We start from the raw sequence: 24565 nt of genomic DNA on the forward strand, positions 1-24565 counted from the left end.
ATGTTCCATTTTTATTTTAATCCTTCCATTCTAGTTCCCTATGTGTGCTATATATATATAGGTGCTTTCCTCTCCACTTGTTATTTATTTTTGTGACTGGGCCGTCTTTACACTGTCTGGAGGGGAACAGCTTGGAGTGCAGCATCCGGCTACTAAGTGCTACTCATCATGCCCTATTTTTCGACCTACATCCATCGATGCCGGATGGTGTACACGGCCCTTTATTGTTTTTTTTTGTTTTTTTTTCAGACGTGGGAATATGCTGTTTCAAATTTCTCCAATTATTGGGCAATTAATTGGGTCGTTCCAATCAATTATTGCAATTAAATTTGAGTCAGCAATCAATTATTGCAATCATTTAATTGTCAATTATTGCAATTCCAATTAATTTTTCCAAATCCCTAGCGGAAAGGTCTGTACCTTATATATGAGGAAATTACAATTTTTATTTTTTCTTCCAGGGGGACATGAGGCAATCAAAATGAGGAATTGTGCAGTTGCGCTAGCTAAAACTAAGGTGAAAGCTATTTTCGCATGTCTTATTTTTGGTGCTGTGATGACAAATATCTGGTTGACGAAGGACTTCACGGAAACAGACATTAGTGAAGCTTTTATTAGATCCTTCAGAGTCAACGATTTTGGGGCAATATTTGGATTTAATGCTGCGAAGATCAAGCAAAATTTGCTTCACAATATCTCCAGGCCTTTTCTTAGTTCACATGCCCAAACTGCTCTGGAACTTGCTTTTGATGGTAACTCTGGTACGTATAAGAATTTGCGAAAGAATTACTCAATCTTGGTTTGAGTATCTTGCAAAACAGGCGCGTTTTCCGGATTTTTTTTTGGATTCTGAAACGTTATTTAAAAATAACCAATTTTTTAAAGTTACATGCTTGTAATTAATATATCAAATATTATTTTCGTAAGTTTGAACAACCTCAGATGCGATATTCTTTGAATAATCGAATGAGAAACGTTTTTGTATCCTGTTTCTGTTCTGGGTATTGGAACTCTTTTGTGCCTTTTAATCATATCTGAAGTTGTTTTTTTTTTGTTTTAAATACCTCTTCGAGATATTTTTCAATTGCTCTTGAACGAAGTTTATAGCAATTATTGTAAACTTGTTGGTCTTTATTACGACTCGAATAGGAGTATTGGTTTTTCTTAAGGGTTTTTTTTTTACCGGAAGTACTATTCGTTAAGACGCTGTTTTGACCGCGGTTTTTTGTTTGTATTTTGGTTTTATTTAATTGAAATAGTCTTTCTCTGCAACATCAAAGACTTTAATTTCGTTTTTAAAAATTCGATCACTTTTTGGCATTCAGTTTTTGAAAAAGTTATAAATTTTTTCTTAAAATCAGTCTTAAAAATTTTTTCACCATATTTTTGCAAAATGTTTCAATGTTTCGTATGATTGGATTCTGTTTTTACTTTTTTTGCTCTGTTCAGGAGGATGGCTCTTTGTCTCGGATGACTTGTTTTTTTTCTATGTCTCGATTCCTGAACAATGAAATGTATTCGTTTTTCTTGATTTTTGAATTTGACTTTTAGCTTTCGAAAATCAAGAATTAGTCTTTTTTGTTACGGTGTTTCTTACATTGAGTCCATATTTTTCACATTCTAGTTTGTATCATTCTATCTTTGTCCTATTGATTTGTTTAATATAATTGGGTGATAACAGCTTTTTCTATTGATTTGTTTAATATAATTGAGTGATTTCAGCTTTTTCTTAGATTTTCGTCATTTGCAATTGGTTCCATTCAACATAAGGCAGTACTGAGAGTTTGCTAGAAAGCATTTTCCAAAATTTCTACTTATTGCTACGTTGAATTGAACTTTTGCTGAATATAGAACATTTAGTTTTTCATTTTCTTTGAGACAAAACAAAGTTTTTTTAGTTGTAATATGTCTCGTTTCTTATAAATGGGCAGTAGAGACGTTTTCAATTTTTTGTGGAAATGCGTGTGTTTATGAATTCAATGATGGCAATTTGTAAATGATTGTCTATAGACGTTTACAATCTGTCAGGTATATAACCGCGTCCGGCTGATTGAAGTTTCAATAAAGTAAGTTATACAATTTTCTCTGGTGACAGGTAGGAAATAGAATTCGGTTCCTTGATTAATAAAACGCTATCTGAGATTTTGAATGAATATTTTTTAAGCAGCTAGTAAATTTAATTTTAAAAGTCACCTGTGATGATTTATTAAAGTTCACCTAAGTTCGGTCTGCGAAGAAAATTGTCTAGTTGGAATGAGGCTTTTTAAACTGATACATTCTTAGCGTGATATGCTAAAGATAGGCTGTCATCAGGTTAAGATAATTCAAGCTAAATTGTGCTAGAATGTGGGATCTATTATGTTTCTTCCTGCTTATTGAGAATATAACTTTTACGCCCCTGTTCCTCTTCCTGTGTTTTTTGTTCATAACAGTATTCTATATAATAATTTAATTAGTGCCATGACCGAGAGCTCTTGCGGCCGAGTGCTGAGCAAAATGCGCTAGGAGGCCAGTTCTAATTTATTTAGAAATTCAGAGAGTACGAGACGACAATTTAAAATAAAATTAAGGTACAATTTGGCAGATTGAGAAAATTTTGAATTCTAATTTTATGCTGTTTTTTTAAATAAATTTAGAATATTTTTTTGTCTCCCTCCGCACCTGATGATAATGTCCTCAAGTCGAAGCTGGCAATTGCCGAAGCCAATTGCTCGCGGATAGTTTGAGAGCAATTCTCCCGTTGATAGTGGGCTATTTGCATTTTCGCTAATTTTTCCAAAATTTCTACTTATTGCTACGTTGAATTGAACTTTTGCTGAATATAGAACATTTAATTTTTCATTTTCTTTGAGACAAAACAAAGTTTTTTTAGTTGTAATATGTCTCGTTTCTTATAAATGGGCAGTAGAGACGTTTTCAATATTTTGTGGAAATGCGTGTGTTTATGAATTCAATGATGGCAATTTGTAAATGATTGTCTATAGACGTTTACAATCTGTCAGGTATATAACCGGGTCCGGCTGATTAAAGTTTCAATAAAGTAAGTTATACAATTTTCTCTGGTGACAGGTAGGAAATAGAATTCTGTTCCTTGATTAATAAAACGCTAACTGAGATTCTGAATGAATATTTTTTAAGCAGCTAGTAAATTTAATTTTAAAAGTCACCTGTGATGATTTATTAAAGTTCACCTAAGTTCGGTCTGCGAAGAAAATTGTCTAGTTGGAATGAGGCTTTTTAAACTGATACATTCTTAGCGTGATATGCTAAAGATAGGCTGTCATCAGGTTAAGATAATTCAAGCTAAATTGTGCTAGAATGTGGGATCTATTATGTTTCTTCCTGCTTATTGAGAATATAACTTTTACGCCCCTGTTCCTCTTCCTGTGTTTTTTGTTCATAACAGTATTCTATATAATAATTTAATTAGTGCCATGACCGAGAGCTCTTGCGGCCGAGTGCTGAGCAAAATGCGCTAGGAGGCCAGTTCTAATTTATTTAGAAATTCAGAGAGTACGAGACGACAATTTAAAATAAAATTAAGGTACAATTTGGCAGATTGAGAAAATTTTGAATTCTAATTTTGTGCTGTTTTTTAAATAAATTTAGAATATTTTTTTGTCTCCCTCCGCACCTGATGATAATGTCCTCAAGTCGAAGCTGGCAATTGCCGAAGCCAACTGCTCGCAGATAGTTTGAGAGCAATTCTCCCGTTGATAGGGGGCTATTTGCATTTTCGCTAATTTTTCATTCGAGTTGAAACCGCCGTGGCTCAGTGAATACCATGTCTAGCGTCCGGCCTGAGCAGCGATTGCGTTCATGAAACTTGAGAAATTTTGTCCTATAACTACATTGTATTATCAGTAGTTTTTCTAAACTTCGGATTTGAACGGCAGCAAACTTCTTGGTGCCCACAGGAACGAGCGACTTTAGAGCAACGATAAATAGACCTTTTTACGAGCTTAACGTGAAAGAATGGTTCCCCTATTGGTTTCAGAAAATGCTTGCAATCTCGAAGATCACCTCGATAGTTCCTTAGCTGATTTTACAATAAAGAGTTTCTTCATTGCCCATTCCATCAATTTGGATATGAGAATCTGTAACCATGGTGACAACCACAATGTTTTCGCCTCGATTTTTTTGGAAATTGTTTACCAATGAGGAAATAAACTTCTTTTTAAGGTGTCCGAGGCGAGTCATGATCTCATAATATTATTTTCTTCGGATAAATCTTAAGCAGTAATGGTGATTTTCTTCAACTCATTATCAACACAATGCCATAGATGAATAGATACATTGTGTTTGACCTCAGTTCCTCTCGTTGTTCATTATATTAATGAGTCGTCAATTTCTATAACATTTACGGATTACGTACGCGGTTTTGTCATTTAAAACGAGGAGGCTTGGTGATGTGTGTTAGCACATAAAGTTCCGACTCTGCTCATCCATCTCATCCATATTTTTGGTATAAACGTCGACCAGATGAGGAACAGATAGAAAAACCCCAATTTTTTTTTCAAAAATCTACAGCAAAATATTGTGTCCAACGCAAATCACTCAGTGAAGTAAAAGATGCCGCATTAGACTGATGAGGTCAGCCATTATTAATAAAGCAAGTCAAGACGAACAACAAACTCAAACAACAATAACAATAAACATTAATTACATCCAAAACTTATGTCCATTTTAAAAAAGACTTATTAACAAGGTCAAAATAGCGTAAAATAAAACTAAAACTAAACAAAATACTTGTACTACACTAGAAAAGATATTGGATGACTCCATAATAAGGCGCGGTAAGCTCGGTAACAATAAGACAAAAAAGGACAAAGAAAACAGCAAATTTAAAAAATTGGCATAAAATTTTAAAATTAATTAATTTTAAGGTATTGAAAACCATTAAATAGCAATTAAAAACATCAAACATCAATCATTCTATAGGAAGGCATTAAGAGTTGTCATCGCTAAATTTTTTGTGTGGTTACAAAATGAACAGCAAATAGAGACAACAAACAAAAATTCAATTAAAAATTGCGAGAAAACGCTGTCAAAACCATTAAGCCATATTTTGCCCCTCAAAATATGTTTAATTTGGCCTCTCTCGATCGCCAATAATGTGGTAAATGACCTCTCATCAATAGGAAGGTAATAAATAGACAAAGAAGAGAAAAAGTGAGCAAAGAACAAAAATTATTAGTACTTTGTATTTTTTGAAAACAATTGTTTTCAAAGACATGAAAGCAGTTAGCTACAAAAATAAGTTATTAAATAAGTTCGGTTATTCGTACAAAGGAAGCACTTGAGACCTGTAATTACTCAGAGTGCGTATTACGTTTAACAAGACAACGTCAATTAAATATAAAAATCGAAAATTAATTTAGTTTTTTTTTGCGAAAAGCGCATGTCGAAGACAGTAAATTCATAACGAATTCTTCAAAAACAATAGATTTTGTACACTTGCATCAACCTTCGTCAACAATTATGTCATATGTGACCTGTAATTAACGATACTAGGTAACAAATAGACAAAATATAACAAAAATGCCAAGTTGGAAACTTTTTTCTTTTTGAAAAAAAAAAGTGTTTTCAAACTCATGAAGGCCATCAGCTATCTGCTGAAATCAGAATAAAGGCTCTTTTATACCTCCATAAAAACCAATTAGACCTGTCGTTATCCAGGAAACTTCCTGCGACTAAAAAGACAAAGTAAAAACAAGAGTTAAGGACAAATGTAAAAAAAATTCAATCAAATTCTTCGAGAAAAGGTAGTCGATGCGGTTTATACCATAATCTATACCTTTAAAGACTTTCATATGTCCAATTGTTCCGTTCCTTATGTTGAACGCCAATAATGAAAGTCAGTGAACTGTCAGTATTGTGATCATATGACAAACGAGAATAAAACGTGAAAAATGCGCAAAAGTAAAAAAAAATTTTGAAATCTAGTACTATCGATGCCAGAAAAACCGTAACTTAACGCGTGACAACGCAAAAAAGGATTAAATTTTAAATCAGTTTAAAGAATAGGAAGAAGAGGCATTCTTTCTTTGCTGACACTAAGCTACAAGTTGACCAAATTAAGAGAAAAATAGTGGCAAAGTTTAATAAGCCATTGTTTTAAATAAAACTTTTTTAGGTCAAAACGAACATAATCATTCGAGTAAAGAAACGAGACACATTAATTTGAGAATGTTTATAGGAGGCCATTTGGACCTATCGACAGTGAGCTTTGTTCTGTTCTTTAATTAACATTAAAAAAGTCAAAGTTTTTTTTTAAAAAAAAGACCGACTGATTGCAATTCGAATTCTTTTTGGATAGTAAAAGTCCAAGATTGGACCAAAACCAGCCCCGCTATTGCTGTTCGTCCATTAAGAACACCAAATTGTTCCGAATGTCTTATATCTAGTTAATTTGTTTGGTAAAGGATCAAAAATAAATGATGCGTTTTTGATAATCACAGAGTAAAAATAGCAAAAAACGGCAAAAATTTAATTCCATACTACTCATATTGGGAGTGGAAATAGTACTAGATCCATTTGTAGTGCGTTTAGATGCGTCTTTAGTCAAAGTGTTAGAAGAGGCCGCTATGTACAGATTGAGACGAATCGTGGATGAAACTGACTCCATACTAAGACAAGTGAAAAAACAAGACTCACAAATTATAGTTCCTGGATTGCCAGCTCAAATTGTACCAACTAAGGAGAAGACTGAGACGCCACTTGGAAAGAATTATCCAGCGAGGAGTTTCAAAAGACTCTGTACTGATAATGTGGTGCTTAACCAGCCAGATTTTGTGACTCTGGGACATATCAAACCTCATATCTTCCTAGGTGAGCAGAAAATAATATTGTAAGACTTTGAAGTCAGACGGTTTGAACAAAGAGAAACATTGCATAATGCGCAATGAGCAAAAACATTTAGAATAGGGAAGACTTTCTTGGGTCAAATTTTTCACCGGGATAAAAGCTGAACGCATCACTAACTGCACATCACTAGAAAAACGCAAGGTGAAAAAGCATTCGGGCCTCTCGTGAATGCAGTTTGCAGGTTTTCTGAGATTTTGTCAGGGAAAAGAGCTTCAAGTAGATATTCTCTGACAATTTTTTCACTGATGTCTTGACATAACATATTTGTTGAGATGCGATAAAAGTATTTGTTTTCTTTAGGAACGGACAGCTTATGCAGATTCAGTAAGTGTTATTTGCAGTGTTTTTCGGAGTTGAAGATAAAACATGAAGATAGAGGTATTTGGAATGATAAAGCTGCGAGACTCTAATTAGGTGTCTGATTTTGTTTCAGCAATTGGCATTGCAACTGTGAGTAGACCCCAAGAGTCTTATCTGGAAACAACTCTGGCCGAACTCTTTTCCAAAGCTTCCCCGTGGGAGCTACAAGATGTTGCTGTTATTATCTTCCTGGCCGACCTGGACGACGGCGCGGCCAAAAATGAAGTAAGAGATCATCTCACACGACAAATTTATTTCTCCAAAGTTTTTTTTAGCACTGATAGATACTCACTTTATCGTTTTAGCTAAATGTTTTTCTTCATTGATTAAATTCATACGCTTTAATAGAGGTTGAAGTATAAATTGAGGAAAAAATTCTAATATTCCAGAAAAAGTCATTTTGTTTACATTTATTACTCTGCTATGCCTAGTTTAGAAACTGTGAATTTGAGAAATTTCAATTCGTAACTGCAACGAGAGTAAAAATTACTGTGCCAGTGTAGTAGTTCCACCATTTTCCTGGTTCGGGGTTCGCCTGTAATTAGCAGGATATTATACAATCTTGGGAACAAAAATCAGAAGCAGCTCTGGTAATTCTCATTTTTGATTTTAATGATAGCGATTTTTGAAGTTTTTGAAAAGTTTTGTTTCTATCATTAGAGGCCATTAAACTTGAAGATGGTTTAGTGGATAGATTCTAGAGACAAATTGATTTTAAGGATTTTAGTATCACGAATTTTGGCAACTTTTCAATAAAAACTTATTTTGTTTTTTTTTGAAATATTAGTCAGTTTCCGCGTATTTTGATCTTCAGGGGCCAGTAAAAATTCTCTGGGATTTTAAAATGGATTCATGAATTGTTTTTAGTGGCGAATAATTTGTTTTAAAGTTTAATATCAAATCATAGCGACGTTTTACTAAAATTTGCAGCTTTGAAGCTTTTTTGAAAATTATGAAAATTTTTTCGAGTTTCGATCTTTAAGGGCCAATATAACTTTTATGGATTTGAAGATGGGCTATTGTTAATTTTCAAGCGTTAGTGAAATCTTTTTTAAGATTTTATTATCTCAATTTCCGCAAATTCGTGATTTTGATTTTGAACGTTCTGTTTTTCAATGTTTTCGTCTTGGGGCCGATAAATCTTTTCCAAAGCTTGTGCATGGGATACTGATTTCTTTTGGAGGCAGAAATATTGATTTGAGGATTTAAGCGTCGAGAATTTGAGCAACTTCCATAATGTTGACTAATTTTTCCAAATTTTCAAACTTTTTAGTTTTGGCTTTGTTTGTCTCTTGTCCAGCCAGATTTCTGCTAGACTTTAAGGTAGTTGTTCTGTCGATTTTTGCAAGCAAGAATTGGTTTTGAAGGCATAAATTTAGCAATATGGCAAATTCGCAATGATTTCTGTATTTTTTTAAGTTTTCAGAATGTTTTGTCACTTTCAAATTTTCTGTTCAGCTTGATGCTGCGTAAATTTTGACGCCAGAGGCTCAAGTGAAGCTCAATTGACTTTTTCTTTTTTCAATTTTTTAAATGCTATTTTGTTTTCCCTGTGGACATTAATTTTCGTTTGTCCTTTAACTGCTTTAGTACTATTTCAAGTACTTAGTGTCCTGTATTTGCTGGGATGGTCGAAGAAGTTGATAACAAGAAACTTTGCGACTCTAGTACTCTTTTTTGTGAAGCTTAATTGTGCCTTTTTGGCTCGTAATGTTCAATTGGTGTACCTGTCTAGTAAACATTTTTGCACTTTCTCGTTGATTAATTTACTTTGGATAGATTTTCAGGACTTATTCTGCTATGCTTTTTTCTAAGATGTCATCAACGGAATCATGGGTTTCAAACGGGATAAACAGGTAAAGCCCAGTTGGCGCACATTTAGAGTGCTTAGTGTCCTCAATTTGCTGAGATGGGCTAAAAGGTGAAAAGGTCAGTTGTGTAAGTTTGAGCCCCAATTTGTGCATTTTTGCGCAGTTTTCGTTTTTATTAGGTCTTTAATTGATGTTGGTCGCACTCCACAGGGTCTAGAGTTTTATTCAAATCTTTGAGGTTTACGTATTGACAATGATCACTTAATAACGAAAAAAAGTTGACGATTATTCAATTCTTTCAAAGTTTTTGAAAACTTTAGTAAATTTTTGAGGTTTTCGCGACTAATAGTGGCCGGTGAGACGTTTCTTTGCTTGCGTTCCTAATTTTGTTTAGATTTTGATAGCAGAAATTGAGTTTTCAGTTTCAGCTTAATTATTTAATTTTTGCTGTTTTCAAATTTATAAACATTTTTTGGCGTCTTCATCTCGTTTTTTATTATATGTCTGACCAGTTTTCTGCGCAAATATAAGTAAGTTTTTTATGGCTTTTGCTGCGAATAAATTGGTTCCGGGGCCTTAAATATTGAATGGTTAGACATTATCTCTTGGTGTTTGACTTTTTTTCCCTAACTTTTTGAATTTTTTTGTCGTTTTCTGTTTTTGATTTTCAGTTATTAGGTAAACCGCTTTTATCATTAAGATGTTGGTTTATGAAGGTATGAGCACCAAGATTTGTTAGCAAATCTTTTTTTGTTTTTTAATTTTAAGTTCAACAATTGATGTTTTTGACTGCCTCTACTTTCTCCGTGAAGAATTCTCTTAAATGGCAAGCTTTCTGTTCTCCCTTTTTTTAAAAAAATTTCGTTCGTCTTTTAACTGCTTTAGTACTATTTCAAGTACTTAGTGTCCTGTGATTGCTGGGATGGTCGAAGAAGTTGATAACGAGAAACTTTGCGATTCTAGTACTCTTTTTTGTGAAGCTTAATTGTGCCTTTTTGGCTCGTAATGTTCAATTGGTGTACCTGTCTAGTAAACATTTTTGCACTTTCTCGTTGATTAATTTACTTTGGATTGATTTTCAGGACTTATTCTGCTATGTTTTTTTCTAAGATGTCATCAACGGAATCATGGGTTTCAAACGGGATAAACAGGTAAAGCCCAGTTGGCGCACATTTCAAGTGCTTAGTGTCCTCAATCTGCTGAGATGGGCTAAAAGGTGAAAAGGTCAGTTGTGTAAGTTTGAGCCCCAATTTGTGCATTTTTGCGCAGTTTTCGTTTTTATTAGGTCTTTAATTGATGTTGGTCGCACTCCACAGGGTCTAGAGTTTTATTCAAATCTTTTTTGAGGTTTACGTATTGACAATGATCACTTAATAACGAAAAAAAGTTGACGATTATTCAATTCTTTCAAAGTTTTTGAAAACTTTAGTCAATTTTTGAGGTTTTCGTGACTAATAGTGGCCGGTGAGACGTTTCTTTGCTTGCGTTCCTAATTTTGTTTAGATTTTGATAGCAAAAATTGAGTTTTCAGTTTCAGCTTAATTATTTAATTTTTGCTGTTTTCAAATTTAAACATTTTTTGGCGTCTTCATCTCGTTTTTTATTATATGTCTGACCAGTTTTCTGCGCAAATATAAGTTAGTTTTTTATGGCTTTTGCTGCGAATAAATTGGTTCCGGGGCCTTAAATATTGAATGGTTAGACATTATCTCTTGGTGTTTGACTTTTTTCCCTAACTTTTTGAATTTTTTTGTCGTTTTCTGTTTTTGATTTTCAGTTATTAGGTAAACCGCTTTTATCATTAAGATGTTGGTTTATGAAGGTATGAGCACCAAGATTTGTTAGCAAATCTTTTTTTGTTTTTTAATTTTAAGTTCAACAATTGATGTTTTTGACTGCCTCTACTTTCTCCGTGAAGAATTCTCTTAAATGGCAAGCTTTCTGTTCTCCCTTTTTTAAAACAATTTTCGTTCGTCCTTTAACTGCTTTAGTACTATTTCAAGTACTTAGTGTCCTGTATTTGCTGGGATGGTCAAAGGAGTTGATAACAAGAAGCTTTGCGATTCTAGTACTCTTTTTTGTGAAGCTTAATTGTGCCTTTTTGGCTTGTAATGTTCAATTGGTGTACCTGTCTAGTAAACATTTTTGCTCTTTTTCGTTGATTAATTTACTGTGGATTGATTTTCAGGACTTATTCTGCTGTGTTTTTTTCTAAGATGTGATCAACGGAATCATGGGTTTCAATTGGGATAAACAGGTAAAGCCGAGTTGGCGCACATTTCAAGTGCTTAGTGTCCTCAATTTGCTGAGATGGGCTAAAAGGTGAACAGGCCAGTTGTGTAAGTTTGAGCCCGAATTTGTGCATTTTCGCAATTTCGCTTTTATTAGGTCTTTAATTGATGTTGGTCGCACTCCACAGGGTCTAGATTTTCTTTCAAATCCTTTTTGAGGTTTACGTATTGACAATGATCACTTAATAACGAAAAAAATTGACGAGTTTTCGATTCTTTCGAAGTTTTTGAAAACTTTTGTCAATTTTTGAGGTTTTCGCGACTAATAGTATCCGGCGAGACTTTTCTTTGCTTGCGTTTCTAATTTTGTCTAGATTTTGATAGGAGAAAATGAGTTCGGTTCAGCTTAATTATTTAGTTTTGCTGTTTTCAAATTTCTAAACATTTTCTGGCGTCTTCAACTTGTTGTTATTATATGTCTGACCAGTTTTTTGCGCAAATATAAGTTAGTTTTTTATGGCTTTTGATGCGAATAAATTGGTTCCAGGGCCTTAAATATTGAATGATGTTTGCCTCTTGGTGTTTGCCTTTTTCCCTAATATTTTGAAGTTTTTTGTCGTTTTCTGTTTTTGATTTCCAGTTATTAGGTAAACCGCTTTTGTCATTAAGATGTTGGTTTATGATGGTATGAGCACCAAGATTTGTTAGCAAATCTTTTTTGTTTTTTAATTTTAAGTTGTTCAACAATTGATGTTTTTGACTGCCTCTACTTTCTCCGTTAAGAATTCCCTTAACTGGCAAGCTTTCTGTTCTCCCTTTTTTTAAATATGGGTGTTAAACACCCCGATGACGTTCAACTACGAAATGCCATCAAAATATATCGGACTTAAAAAAATGTTTTTGTTCAAAAATTTTTTTTTTCAGTATCTTCTGTTCTTTCAATCCCAATCATGCTTATTGGAATCAACGACGGCTATTTTCGGGCAATCTGCCGGGTATTTTTTGTTCATTCATTACTGAATTTTTGACTGAATTGCGTGCGTGAAATCTAAAGAGTTAATAGATAATGATTTTTACAGTTTTGTTAATTTTTTTTACAAATACGTACATCATTGATAATTGCGAAATGGGCAGACTTTTCTCTGAACCTAGCATCCAGTTTTGTGTTGAATCTAACTTAATTCTACTATATGAGGTCGTTCTCTTTGGTAATCCCTCCTTGCAGTGTTTAGCGGACCAATTTTTTGATTTACTGTTGCTGGTTTTTTCGTCTCAATTTTTAAACAACACCATCCACTGCCATTTCTGAACCACCTCACCTTGAGTAGGCTCATCTTACCCAGTGAGGTGAGCCTACGTAAGCTTGAGCTAGCTAATACAAAAGATTGCTTGATACCAGTCGATTGTCTGACTAGATTCTCCGCCACGTATTTCTGCACTCCTTTGATGTTTTTTTTTTAGTTTATACTAATTCTTGTCACAGGCATCGATCTGAATTTAGTTAGTATTTTTAATATGGGACTTTCTTATGGCGAAGTTACTGTATTAATTTGATAAAAATTAGACAAAATTGATTGTTTTATAAAAAATTAGTTTAAAAATTTAAAAAATTCAAATTTATTTTGTCTGCCTTTATTTGAGTGTGAGTTGAGTGTTATTTTTCAGCCTTCTCTTTTAAGCCGAATTTGAATAATATTTGTATATCCTAGAAAGCTCGTTGTTTGGAGCTAAAAACGGAATTTAAGTTTCTTAAGTCTTTAATACTTTTTTCACAATTACAGGAGATTGAGTGAATTTGAAATGTGAGTAAAAGCTTTCTAAAGGATGGCGTACAAGTTAACTATTTCTCTATTTCTTAATGTTTCTAATATAGCTGTTTCTTATAAACCTTAATACCTGCTAACATCTTATCTTTAGATCTAAATAATAATCCACAGCCTCCATTTGTCCTCAAGTCAAAAAGGGCTATAGCATTGTATCATTTAAAATATTATAATGCATTTGGTCTAAAATTCTCACATACTTAGTTGTTCGCTAAATTATGACAATTAGGAAACTTTTGGTGTTGATATTTTTGTGTTTATGGAACATGTTATTTTCCTTGTGACATCAATTTAATTAATGTATTTAGTGTCATTACAAAACAGTTTGCAATCATCTTTTAATTTTTATAATTCAGACCAAATGCAGGAAGTTTCTAAGATAGTCAATCCCAAAATCTCATCGTTTGCTATCTTCTGTTCCACCTCTGTCAATATAATACATTGTTGATAATTATCTGAGGGTTGATATTTTACAGGTTAAGTCTAAGTTGAAGTCTTCCTTCCAAAAACAACTGAATGACGGCTCATTGATGGTGATCGAAGCTCCGAAAGCTTTCTACCCTCCTCTGACAGGTCTCAAGCGCAATTTCAATGATGACTCTCGCCGAGTGTATTGGCGAGCGAAGCAATGTGTCGACTTTTCCTTCATTTTCAGTTTCGCTCATAACATCAGTCGCTATTACTTACATTTAGAAGATGACGTAGTCACAAAACAGGGTTACGTAACGACAATCAAAGATACAGCACGAGATATGGGTGACTCGGTTTTCGAAGTTGAGTTTTCAGTGCTGGGTTTTATTGCCAAAATGTTTAAAAGTTCGGATTTACTGGATATGGCGGCTTATCACTTTTTCAATTATGAGGAAATGCCTGTCGATATGTTACAGCCAATCTATTTGAACTTGATTTCACCGAATATGAGAATGCCGGTGACGCATTATCCCAGTTTGTTTCAGCACAAGGGCAAAAGTTCAAGTTTAAAGGTAAGTAGATGATGCGTTAAGCACAACTCTTATTTTGCTTTTTTTTGGTTAGATTTGAACAGAATCCCCCCCCCCCAGAATTCTCGATTTTTTTCTCACTTCTCAACCGGGTGACTAATTTATCGTGCCATGTTTAAAAAGTGGATAAGAAAAAAATGACGAAGAAAGACGAGCAACTTTTCCCACATTTTTGTTATTTCCTGTGATATAGCGTACAGAGATCTCAAAACCAATGAGCATGCAACTATATCTGTGGTTCAAAGCTGTTCTTTTGATTAAAATCATATTTCAACGGGCCCCTGCAACATTGATCAACAAACAATACCAAAACTTTTGGCTTTAGAAACTAATATTGAGGGGAATATAAGCGTCTTTTTTATGCAAAATTTTTCTTCTAGAGAACAGTCGTTCGATATTGGGTCACTTTTTCACGCTGGACTACCAATTTTTGGGTGATTTGAATTGCGTCGTATTCAAAAATTAATTCTGTTGCTAAAGTAAAACTGATTGTTAGCGGTACTGGTGCATAGTTCGTGCAGAGTGGAGGTTATTGTGCCTGCCTCTTATCCTAGAGGTCGCGGGTGCGAACCCTCCCCAGTCAGAAGATTTTGTGCCGTAAATGTTTTTCTAGATTATGCCCTTTTCTAAATTTTTTGGCTCGCCAGTCATTCGAGAGGAATTCGTCCGACGTTAGGCGTTCTATGTGGATACTTTTTGTAGAATGGTTTTTTCTGTCAAAAGTCTTCTTACTCAAGCGAAATTTATGCATTGAAGGTCAAACATAACAAAAACGAATTGATGTCTTTTTCACGCGAGTATGTGAACTACTGTTGGGGCGGCAATCCGTGATAGTTACCCCTATTTACTATGTTGCTTTCAAGAAAAAAATACAACGTCTTATAAAAAAAAAAGATTTAACAATTTTTAACAGAAAAAAGGTCGAGGGTTGGCAATGCGAGGTTTTAGATATTTTCACATTTTTGGAGGATCGTTCTGAAGGCATCAAACTCTTTTTTATAGCTGCGAAGCTGTAAGCTGAGCGAAGCTATATTGCGGTGCTCTTGGTTTTTTACAATTCAAAGAATTTGAATTGTATTGGGGCGCTGTCTTTTTTTTTAAGATCTGTTCACACATTTTCATGATTTTTGAAGTCAAATTGGAGTAGTGATTTTGGTCACGCCGAAACAGGAAGTGGAGCGAAAAAGCGAGTGGTTTTGAGGCGTGAAATTTTTTCGCTCCAAATTTAAAGTAGAGTGAGAAAACGGTGTTTGAACAAAAATTCGCTTTCTCGCTAGTGGTTTTTTGTTCAGATGCGGCAATTTCACTTTGATTTTTACTGTTTTTTCGATTTTTCAGATCGGATTTTTTTCTAAATGGTTTTTCCAATCCATTCATAGTCCGTTCTAGGTCTAGTTTTCTGTTTAGTCAATGAAAATTCTTTGAATTGTACGTCAGGACTTGTCCTGCTATGTTTTTTGTTTCGTCGTCTGACGCTCTTTTTTCGTTTTACATTTGTTCACACAGCAAAGCTGAAAAAGTAAAATTTTTTGATTGACTTCTTCCTCTCACTAACGGCATTTGCGCGCGTGACGTCATTTCTTACTCGCTTTAGCAAAAGTTTTTAGGTTATTTGCGTGATTAGATTTTGATCATACGTGACTTACCTCACTCAATAAAATGACTTCTGCACTTTAAAACTTAAGTTCAATTTGAATTTGTTTAAGGTCAAGGGAACTCATTTGTGCAGTAAAGGTCCCTAATAAGAGGCTTCTGTGGAATGAATTTTAACAAGCGTTATTAATTTATCGCTGAATGTTTTTTACCTAGTTTTTTGAGCGGCGTCGATTTTTTTTTTTCAATTTAGATCTGTGTCTGTTTCTATCTCTATTATATGGCACGCATGTCTATTCTTTCGCAGCTATTCCGGCAATCTGCCGGCTATGTTAGTGTAAATTTTTGACTTCCTGAGTACTCAAAGTTGCTTGCATTCTCGGCCGTCAATTACGTATCGTTGGCGATTGTTTTCTCCGACCTGGTTTTTGAATTTTATAGAATGTTAATGCTACACTGAAGATTTTAGTTTTGGTTTCGTCGAAGCGATCTTAAAAAAATATAATAGATTTAATGAAATTATTGGAGGTACGTTTTTTGTAATACAGTTTTGAAAATCATGTTTTTCCTTGCGGATAGAGCACTTAGAAAGTTTCTCTCTATGCATCAATAAGTTTATTGGCTCTCAAATGGGACCTGAAGTTTTGTCCATTTATACAAAACTTCTCTTATTTGAATTTTTAGCGTCTTTTTAGCCCTTCATTTTAATGAATGTTGTCTCATCTAAATTTTTTTTTGCTGAATTTTGGACATCTGAATTCACTGAGCGTCTTTTTTTAAATAACAGTTTGTGCGGATGATTTTAAATTCTTATTTTTGTATATTTCTCTAATAGGCTCCCGGAACATATTTTTACCAAGCCTCTTGAATTTATTGTCCACGAATTGTTGTAAATTTTACTGCTGCTAAAGCAAACTATGAAATCGAGCACTTGCCTAGAGTTTGAGAGCAATCCGTTTGACGATAGACCGATGTTTAGTTTTCACTTTTTGCTGATGGTAGTCAATAGCCGCCCTCATCTTCTTAGCTGGCTATTATAGTGCTCCATTTTTTGAAAACTTTTTTTCAAACAAAAATTTGTTTTGCTTTACCTCATTTAGCCGCTTTTACGACAGTCTGCGTTAAGTCTTTGACTTCTCTGAGCTAGTTTCGCTGATCTCTCATTTTGGTCGAAGTTCTTTTAAACAGCAGTTGCTCAGCTGAATAATTCAAAATGAACAGAATCAGTATTTAAAAAAAACGAAATGAGATAGAAACGGGATAAACCCATAAAGCCCAATTTTAGATGCGCGTTGCTTAACCTTTATTCTTATGAGTCTTAGTTACCATCTCTAATGCTTATTGGCATTGATACTAGCCCATGTACTCTCTCATTAAGAAACAGGAGTGGGTTCAACTGCGAAATGACATCAAAGAGTTCGCCGTTTTAAATTGTTTTGTGCAAAAATCTTTTGTTTTGAGTTATTTTCCATTCTTTCAATCCCAAATTTTGGCAATCAACGGCCGCTATTTTCCGGCAATCTGCCGGTAATGTTTATGTAGTCTTTAAGTGATAAAAAGTTGGTGTATTTTTTACAGATCTAACAGTATGATACAAATATGATATAGCAGTATAGCAGGGTTTTTAGCAGTCTGAAATTTCAATAAATCTCTGAATAAATTGAGACGTGAATTTAAATTAGTTTTTATTAATTTGAGGAACCAGATCTCGAGCATTGGGATATTAATAACGCTTTCTGAAAAAGTTTTTGTTTGCCTCATTGCAGTTCTAGCTTCTTTCATGTGCATTGTTTTTATATGTTCCGACAGTTTCCCTTTGTTTGGAGATATTTCAGCTTCAAAAGTTTAATCATCTTCTGTTCAATATACCAGGAGTGTCTTGCGTTTACGTTTTGTGCTTTTGTCTGCCCACTCTGCGTTTTTTTGTCTGGCTCCCGTTTAACTGCTCTCAAATAAAGTTTGTGGCGATTATATTAGTCCTGCTCTTCTTTTATGTGATACTTCTTACTTAATTTTTATCTGATCGTTTCCTGTCTGTCTATTTGACTTTGTCCTCAGGTAAATTTTGGAGGGCATTAAGTCCAGAGGGCAATTTCTAGGAGTTTTACGCCCCACCCTGCACCTCAATTAGGCTTTAGCTTGCCTCTAAAAGCCGAAGGTAGCTATTGACAAATCCAACCGATCGACAAACGTCGGGCGACAGCAATTTGCCCGACCTTAGTTGGGTATGTTCCTGGTTTTTGTTAATTTATCGGGAATTTTGTTCCGCGTTAACGCGTGTTTCATTTTGCGTTTTGAGTTCAAGTCTTCTCAATGGATCACCGCTCTCACTATTTCAACTGAATTTCACTATTCAACAAAATCTTGAAAACAAAAGAAACAATAAGAGCCGATAAAACCTGGGCATACTGACGTAGTTCACGAGCTAAATGCTAGCTGTTAATAATAATAATAATAATTTATTATTACAATTTTGAGGCTGAGTTGACCATAGTTATCGAATTTAGTGATCAGCTAGAGAAAAATAAACGCTCAATTTAAGATCTAAATATCGTTTTAATGTTTTTATTTCGAATACATCAATGAAATTTATCAAAAAGTACGATTTTGTTTATTCAATTCTTAGCTCTTGTCAGTAGATCACGTTGCAAGCATGTGCCTCAAGTGGTTTATTGTAATTACTGTAATTCAAATGATATCGCTGCAATTGGTATAAAAACCTTAACATGGCTATTTGAAGCTTAGTTCTACAAAGCAGTTGTGGTTTTCGTCTGGCAATCTGTTTTTTTTTAAATATTTGAACAAATCAAAGTGTTTGCTTGCACATATTCGTGGTATGGGAAATCTTAACAAATTATATAAAAAAACACGTCCCGAAATACTTGTTTAGTTAATTCTATATTCTGGTAGAGCTCTCAATTGTTATTTTCTTTTTTGCTGTATTTGGTTTCTGTTTCAAAATGCTGCGATAGGGATAGCTAAGTAGAGCTATTATTGGCCTTCCCTAGTGGTGAGTGAATTTAAAACTTGCAAGAATCTTGCAAGCTGATTAAAAACTTGCAAGAATCTTGGAAGATTTCAATCCAGCCAAAAAAATAAAGAGTACTATTGTTTTACAAAACACCGTTGAACAAATTATTGCTTACTAAGCAAGTTTTATCGCTTTGTTTTTTTCTATTCAAATTTCAAATTGCTTTTAAAATTGAAAAAGAAGCGCTGTTTGGCTATTTAACTTTTCTTTTCATTTTCTGTTTCTATCGTTTTTTTTTGTAAATGTTTCTCGGCGTCTTTCCTAATCAACATAAGGTCCAGCTTTTCTCAACAAAAATTCTTTGAACTGAAATTCACGACTTGAAATTTACCTGCTTTGTTTTTGATATAATAACGAATTGTTATTATCAGGGCAAGAAGCAGTCAGCTCAGGACCCTTTCTTCGAGTCGCATCGTAGCTTCCTCAATCGAAGGAACCCTGGCGTATTTTCCTTCACAAATATCCCATTCAGTGGTGCTAACCGACCTGAAAATCCTCTGGCACCTGCGGGCATGTTCCATTCCAAAATGGCGCCTAAACAGGGAGACTTTTATACAGTTTACTTCGAAGAGCCGAAGGTTGTTGAATACATTCTCATAGCGACAGGGGATATACTTCACCTCAACGATCACGCGATTGGTGCCGAAATTTTGTACAGCTCAGAAATTGGTGAACGAACGCGAAAACGCGTCTCTTGTGGAAATAAATTCACGAGCATTGCGAAATTTGAACATCCGGTTTTTGCTCAAAATCTGACCAATTTTGGAAAAATTGGATGTATTAAAATACAGTTTAGTGCACCAGTACTTCCAAATAGAAAGGATTTGCTTCTCATCTCGGAGATTATTGTAGCTTTTCCCGGAAATCTGATTGCCTATCAAGACAAAGGGGCAACTAAGAATTCTACTTCGGGTCATTTGACAACTTTAGCGTTTGCTTTGCGCAATATGTATGATAAATATGTAGAAAGAGGGTATACATATATCTGAATCAATTTGTAGTTTTTTGTAGCTTAGTAAATTGTATCTTCAATATTAAATTTATTTTGCTCGAATGGAATTATTTGTATTTTGAAGCATATCATTTGAAATTATTTTGACTGAAATAATTTATATCTCTGTATCTTTTCAATGTGTTTAATGTTAATTTGAAACATTATAATACCGCATTTTTAGACAATAAATAGATAATGAAAAACAACATGCATGAGAGCCTGCCGTTCGTAATAGTCGTAATAGCTTTTTTGGGATCTAAAGTTGCACAACTCTTTTTGGTAAGATCCAATATCGCTATGCCACATTTCGAAGCAACAAGAATTCAGCATTCAATTCTAAAAGTTTTTTGTTAAAACTTGCGTTTTTGTACATTGTTTCTGAACGAAGTTAGAAGCATTTATTGTTACCATGTAGCTTTTTTACGACTCGAAGAGAAGTATGGTATTGACAAGGTTCTTACGAAGAGGCAGTTCTGGTCTCATCTGGACGAAGAGTTCTCAGCCGCCGATTATAGTGCTCCTAATTTTTTGCAATTCAAGGAATTAGAAATGTATTCTGGTGCCGTCTTTTTGGTGATCTCTTGTTGGAGCGTATCTTTTTGGTGTGTAATTTTGTTTGAGTATATTTGAAACAGGAAATAAAACGCGTGGAAACAGTTTTTAGATCTAACTGCTGAAGAAATTGAAGAGCAGAAAGAAGCGAAAGTGGTGTATTATTCATGTCACCTTTTCGAGAGAAGGCGATGGAAGTAGGTGTAAAAACATTTCGCAAAGCAAGCTGTATTTTTTTGCTCACATGGGGTATTTCGCAACTATTTTCAACATGAATTGTATATATGGAGGCAAACATACAATTTTGCTTGACCTTTCGAATTGAGTATCAGACTTTTAAGTCATTCCTGCCGTTATAGACAATTTTTAGCAGCTTTGTACCATTCTTCATATTTTTATAGTGAGCTAATTGCTTAAAATTAACTTTTTTTGTGGGCTTCTTCACCGTTTTTTGGTCAGATTTTAATTTTGAGTTGATGTTAAAATGGTATCCGAGTATTGTTAATAATAGGAAAAACTTGTTTGCTATTCGAGTTTTACTGAAACTTGTTTGTATTTTGTTCTGGTTTTTGCTTTTGCCCTTTTATTGTTACTTAGTGTAAGAGGGTATACATATATCTGAATCAATTTGTAGTTTTTTGTAGCTTAGTAAATTGTATCTTCAATATTAAATTTATTTTGCTCGAATGGAATTACTTGTATTTTGAAGCATATCATTTGAAATTATTTTGACTGAAATAATTTATATCTCTGTATCTTTTCAATGTGTTTAATGTTAATTTGAAACATTATAATACCGCATTTTTAGACAATAAATAGATAATGAAAAACAACATGCATGAGAGCCTGCCGTTCGTAATAGTCGTAATAGCTTTTTTGGGATCTAAAGTTGCACAACTCTTTTTGGTAAGATCCAATATCGCTATGCCACATTTCGAAGCAACAAGAATTCAGCATTCAATTCTAAAAGTTTTTTGTTAAAACTTGCGTCTTTGTACATTGTTTCTGAACGAAGTTAGAAGCATTTATTGTTACCATGTAGCTTTTTTACGACTCGAAGAGAAGTATGGTATTGACAAGGTTCTTACGAAGAAGCAGTTCTGGTCTCATCTGGACGAAGAGTTCTCAGCCGCCGATTATAGTGCTCCTAATTTTTTGCAATTCAAGGAATTAGAAATGTATTCTGGTGCCGTCTTTTTGGTGATCTCTTGATGGAGCGTCTCTTTATGGTCTGTAATTTAGTTTGAGTATATTTGAAACAGGAAATAAAACGCGTGGAAACAGTTTTTAGGTCTAACTGCTGAAGAAAATGAAGAGCAGAAAGAAGCGAAAGTGGTGTATTATTCATGTCACCTTTTCGAGAGAAGGCGATGGAAGTAGGTGTAAAAACATTTCGCAAAGCAAGCTGTATTTTTTTTGCTCACATGGGGTATTTCGCAACTATTTTCAACATGAATTGTATATATGGAGGCAAACATACAATTTTGCTTGACCTTTCGAATTGAGTATCAGACTTTTAAGTCATTCCTGCCGTTATAGACAATTTTTAGCAGCTTTGTACCATTCTTCATATTTTTATAGTGAGCTAATTGCTTAAAATTAACTTTTTTTGTGGGCTTCTTCACCGTTTTTTGGTCAGATTTTAATTTTGAGTTGATGTTAAAATGGTATCCGAGTATTGTTAATAATAGGAAAAACTTGTTTGCTATTCGAGTTTTACTGATACTTGTTTGTATTTTGTTCTGGTTTTTGCTTTTGCCCTTTTATTGTTACTTAGTGTAAGAGGGTATACATATATCTGAATCAATTTGTAGTTTTTTGTAGCTTAGTAAATTGTATCTTCAATATTAAATTTATTTTGCTCGAATGGAATTACTTGTATTTTGAAGCATATCATTTGAAATTATTTTGACTGAAATAATTTATATCTCTGTATCTTTTCAATGTGTTTAATGTTAATTTGAAACATTATAATACCGCATTTTTAGACAATAAATAGATAATGAAAAACAACATGCATGAGAGCCTGCCGTTCGTAATAGTCGTAATAGCTTTTTTGGGATCTAAAGTTGCACAACTCTTTTTGGTAAGATCCAATATCGCTATGCCACATTTCGAAGCAACAAGAATTCAGCATTCAATTCTAAAAGTTTTTTGTTAAAACTTGCGTTTTTGTACATTGTTTCTGAACGAAGTTAGAAGCATTTATTGTTACCATGTAGCTTTTTTACGACTCGAAGAGAAGTATGGTATTGACAAGGTTCTTACGAAGAAGCAGTTCTGGTCTCATCTGGACGAAGAGTTCTCAGCCGCCGATTATAGTGCTCCTAATTTTTTGCAATTCAAGGAATTAGAAATGTATTCTGGTGCCGTCTTTTTGGTGATCTCTTGATGGAGCGTCTCTTTATGGTCTGTAATTTAGTTTGAGTATATTTGAAACAGGAAATAAAACGCGTGGAAACAGTTTTTAGGTCTAACTGCTGAAGAAAATGAAGAGCAGAAAGAAGCGAAAGTGGTGTATTATTCATGTCACCTTTTCGAGAGAAGGCGATGGAAGTAGGTGTAAAAACATTTCGCAAAGCAAGCTGTATTTTTTTTGCTCACATGGGGTATTTCGCAACTATTTTCAACATGAATTGTATATATGGAGGCAAACATACAATTTTGCTTGACCTTTCGAATTGAGTATCAGACTTTTAAGTCATTCCTGCCGTTATAGACAATTTGCAGCAGCTTTGTACCATTCTTCATTTTTTTATAGTGAGCTAATTGCTTAAAATTAACTTTTTTTGTGGGCTTCTTCACCGTTTTTTTGGACAGATTTTAATTTTGAGTTGATGTTAAAATGGTATCCGAGTATTGTTAATAATAGGAAAAACTTGTTTGCTATTCGAGTTTTACTGAAACTTGTTTGTATTTTGTTCTGGTTTTTGCTTTTGCCCTTTTATTGTTACTTAGTGTAATGGGTCACTGATGGAAAAGAAACATTCGAAGGGGTCTTTTCACGGAAAAATGTATTAGAGCTTAAGTTTTGGGCTTTTTGTCTTAATTTTCCTTTCCGTGGTTTTCATTTTCACATGTTTTTGTTGATTGATTTACGTTTTTTAAACCGATGCTTACCGAATTGCATGGTTTGTGAGAAAATTCAATTTGCTGTCGTAGCATAAAAAGATTTTTTTAAGAAAAACTCTATCAGTTTTCGATTTTATAATTCTTCTTTTCAAAATTGGTGTGATTTAGCAATAATTTTTTTTCGTTTGTTGAGTATTTTCTTGGGGTTGAAGTGAGTTTGTGCAGTTCATTGAGTTGATTCCGGCGTCTTCCAGCCATATATGCTTTATGATCTGGTCATACATTGTCAATATTTTAGAAGTCGAATTGGAGTATTGATTTTTGTCACTCCAAAACTGGAAATGGAGCAGAGAAGCGAGTGTTGTGGCTTTGAAATTGTACTCTAGTTTTCAAAATAGCGTGATAGCGTTTAAAATGGTGCTTGAAATTCGCTTTTTTGATCATGATTTTATTCACCTGAATGAATCTGACTTCTGTTGTTACTGTTTTTCAATCGCTTTTGTTTTTTTTTTCGATTTGTTTTGTAGTCGCTGCCAGACCTTTTTCGCACAGTCTGCAATTGTAGTTGAGGACTTTTCCTGCTGTTTGTTTTATATTTCGCTAGACAAAAATTTGTTTCGCTTCACCTCATTTGTCTCTCTGACTTCTCTTGGCGATTTTCACTCATCTCTCATTCTGCTGAAAGTGCTTTTAGCAGCTGGCTGTTGTGCCGCAAAGGAATCTAAAATGTACAGAAAACGAGATCAAAAATGAAATGGGATAAAGCCGTTTTAAATGTCCCGGGTTGCAACTTTGTTCTAAACAGTCTTTGGTGCCTAGTCTAATGTCCATGTGTGTAGATAGCAATCCCTGTGATTTCTCAAAAGAAGGTTCAATAAATTAATTACAATTGACACAAAACTGGTAATCGATTCGTAGAATTTTGAATCCGGCTGCCTGGGAGACAGTTTGAGCTATTGGTTTTTTTCCAACAGCTGAGAAGAGGTTGATGAGCTAGATTTGTATGATAGACAAATGCAAATCTACTCCACCCTCCTTGTTATCTCAAAGTAAATGTTGTCGATTCAACTTGAACTGTGCCAGTATACTTTTTTGCAGCTTTCTTCATAGTACTCTATAAACATAGAATTACTCAACGCATGTAATGACTTTTGATTTACTCTCTAAGGCTGATCTTTGTTCAGTTTAGTAAACACACGCAAAATTTCCCGCTTAAATTTCACTCGCTTT

At 34.1% G+C, this 24565-nt stretch overlaps 1 protein-coding gene across 1 annotated transcript; it reads left to right on the forward strand.

The window, feature by feature from the left end:
* The first annotated feature begins 406 nt into the window (after window positions 1–406).
* LOC142338568 (alpha-1,6-mannosyl-glycoprotein 4-beta-N-acetylglucosaminyltransferase-like) lies at window positions 407–19883 on the forward strand. The gene is made up of 5 exons (XM_075388366.1): window positions 407–761; window positions 6553–6831; window positions 7301–7452; window positions 13569–14075; window positions 19089–19883. Exons 1-5 carry the CDS (start codon window positions 428–430, stop codon window positions 19704–19706), a joined length of 1890 nt encoding a protein of 629 aa, XP_075244481.1. The 5' UTR covers window positions 407–427; the 3' UTR covers window positions 19707–19883.
* The last annotated feature ends 4682 nt before the right edge of the window (window positions 19884–24565 follow it).

The sequence above is a fragment of the Convolutriloba macropyga genome, chromosome 4, assembly GCF_964194025.1.
Source record: "Convolutriloba macropyga chromosome 4, txConMacr16.3, whole genome shotgun sequence".
Taxonomy (NCBI): domain Eukaryota; kingdom Metazoa; phylum Xenacoelomorpha; order Acoela; family Convolutidae; genus Convolutriloba; species Convolutriloba macropyga.

Coding starts and splice junctions, on each gene's coding strand:
- LOC142338568 (XM_075388366.1), top strand. CDS start 428: ATGAGGAAATTACAATTTTTATTTTTTCTTCCAGGGGGACATGAGGCA. Junction 762..6,552: donor TGCTTTTGATGGTAACTCTG/GTACGTATAAGA, acceptor TAGTGCGTTTAG/ATGCGTCTTTAGTCAAAGTG. Junction 7,453..13,568: donor ACGGCGCGGCCAAAAATGAA/GTAAGAGATCAT, acceptor GATATTTTACAG/GTTAAGTCTAAGTTGAAGTC.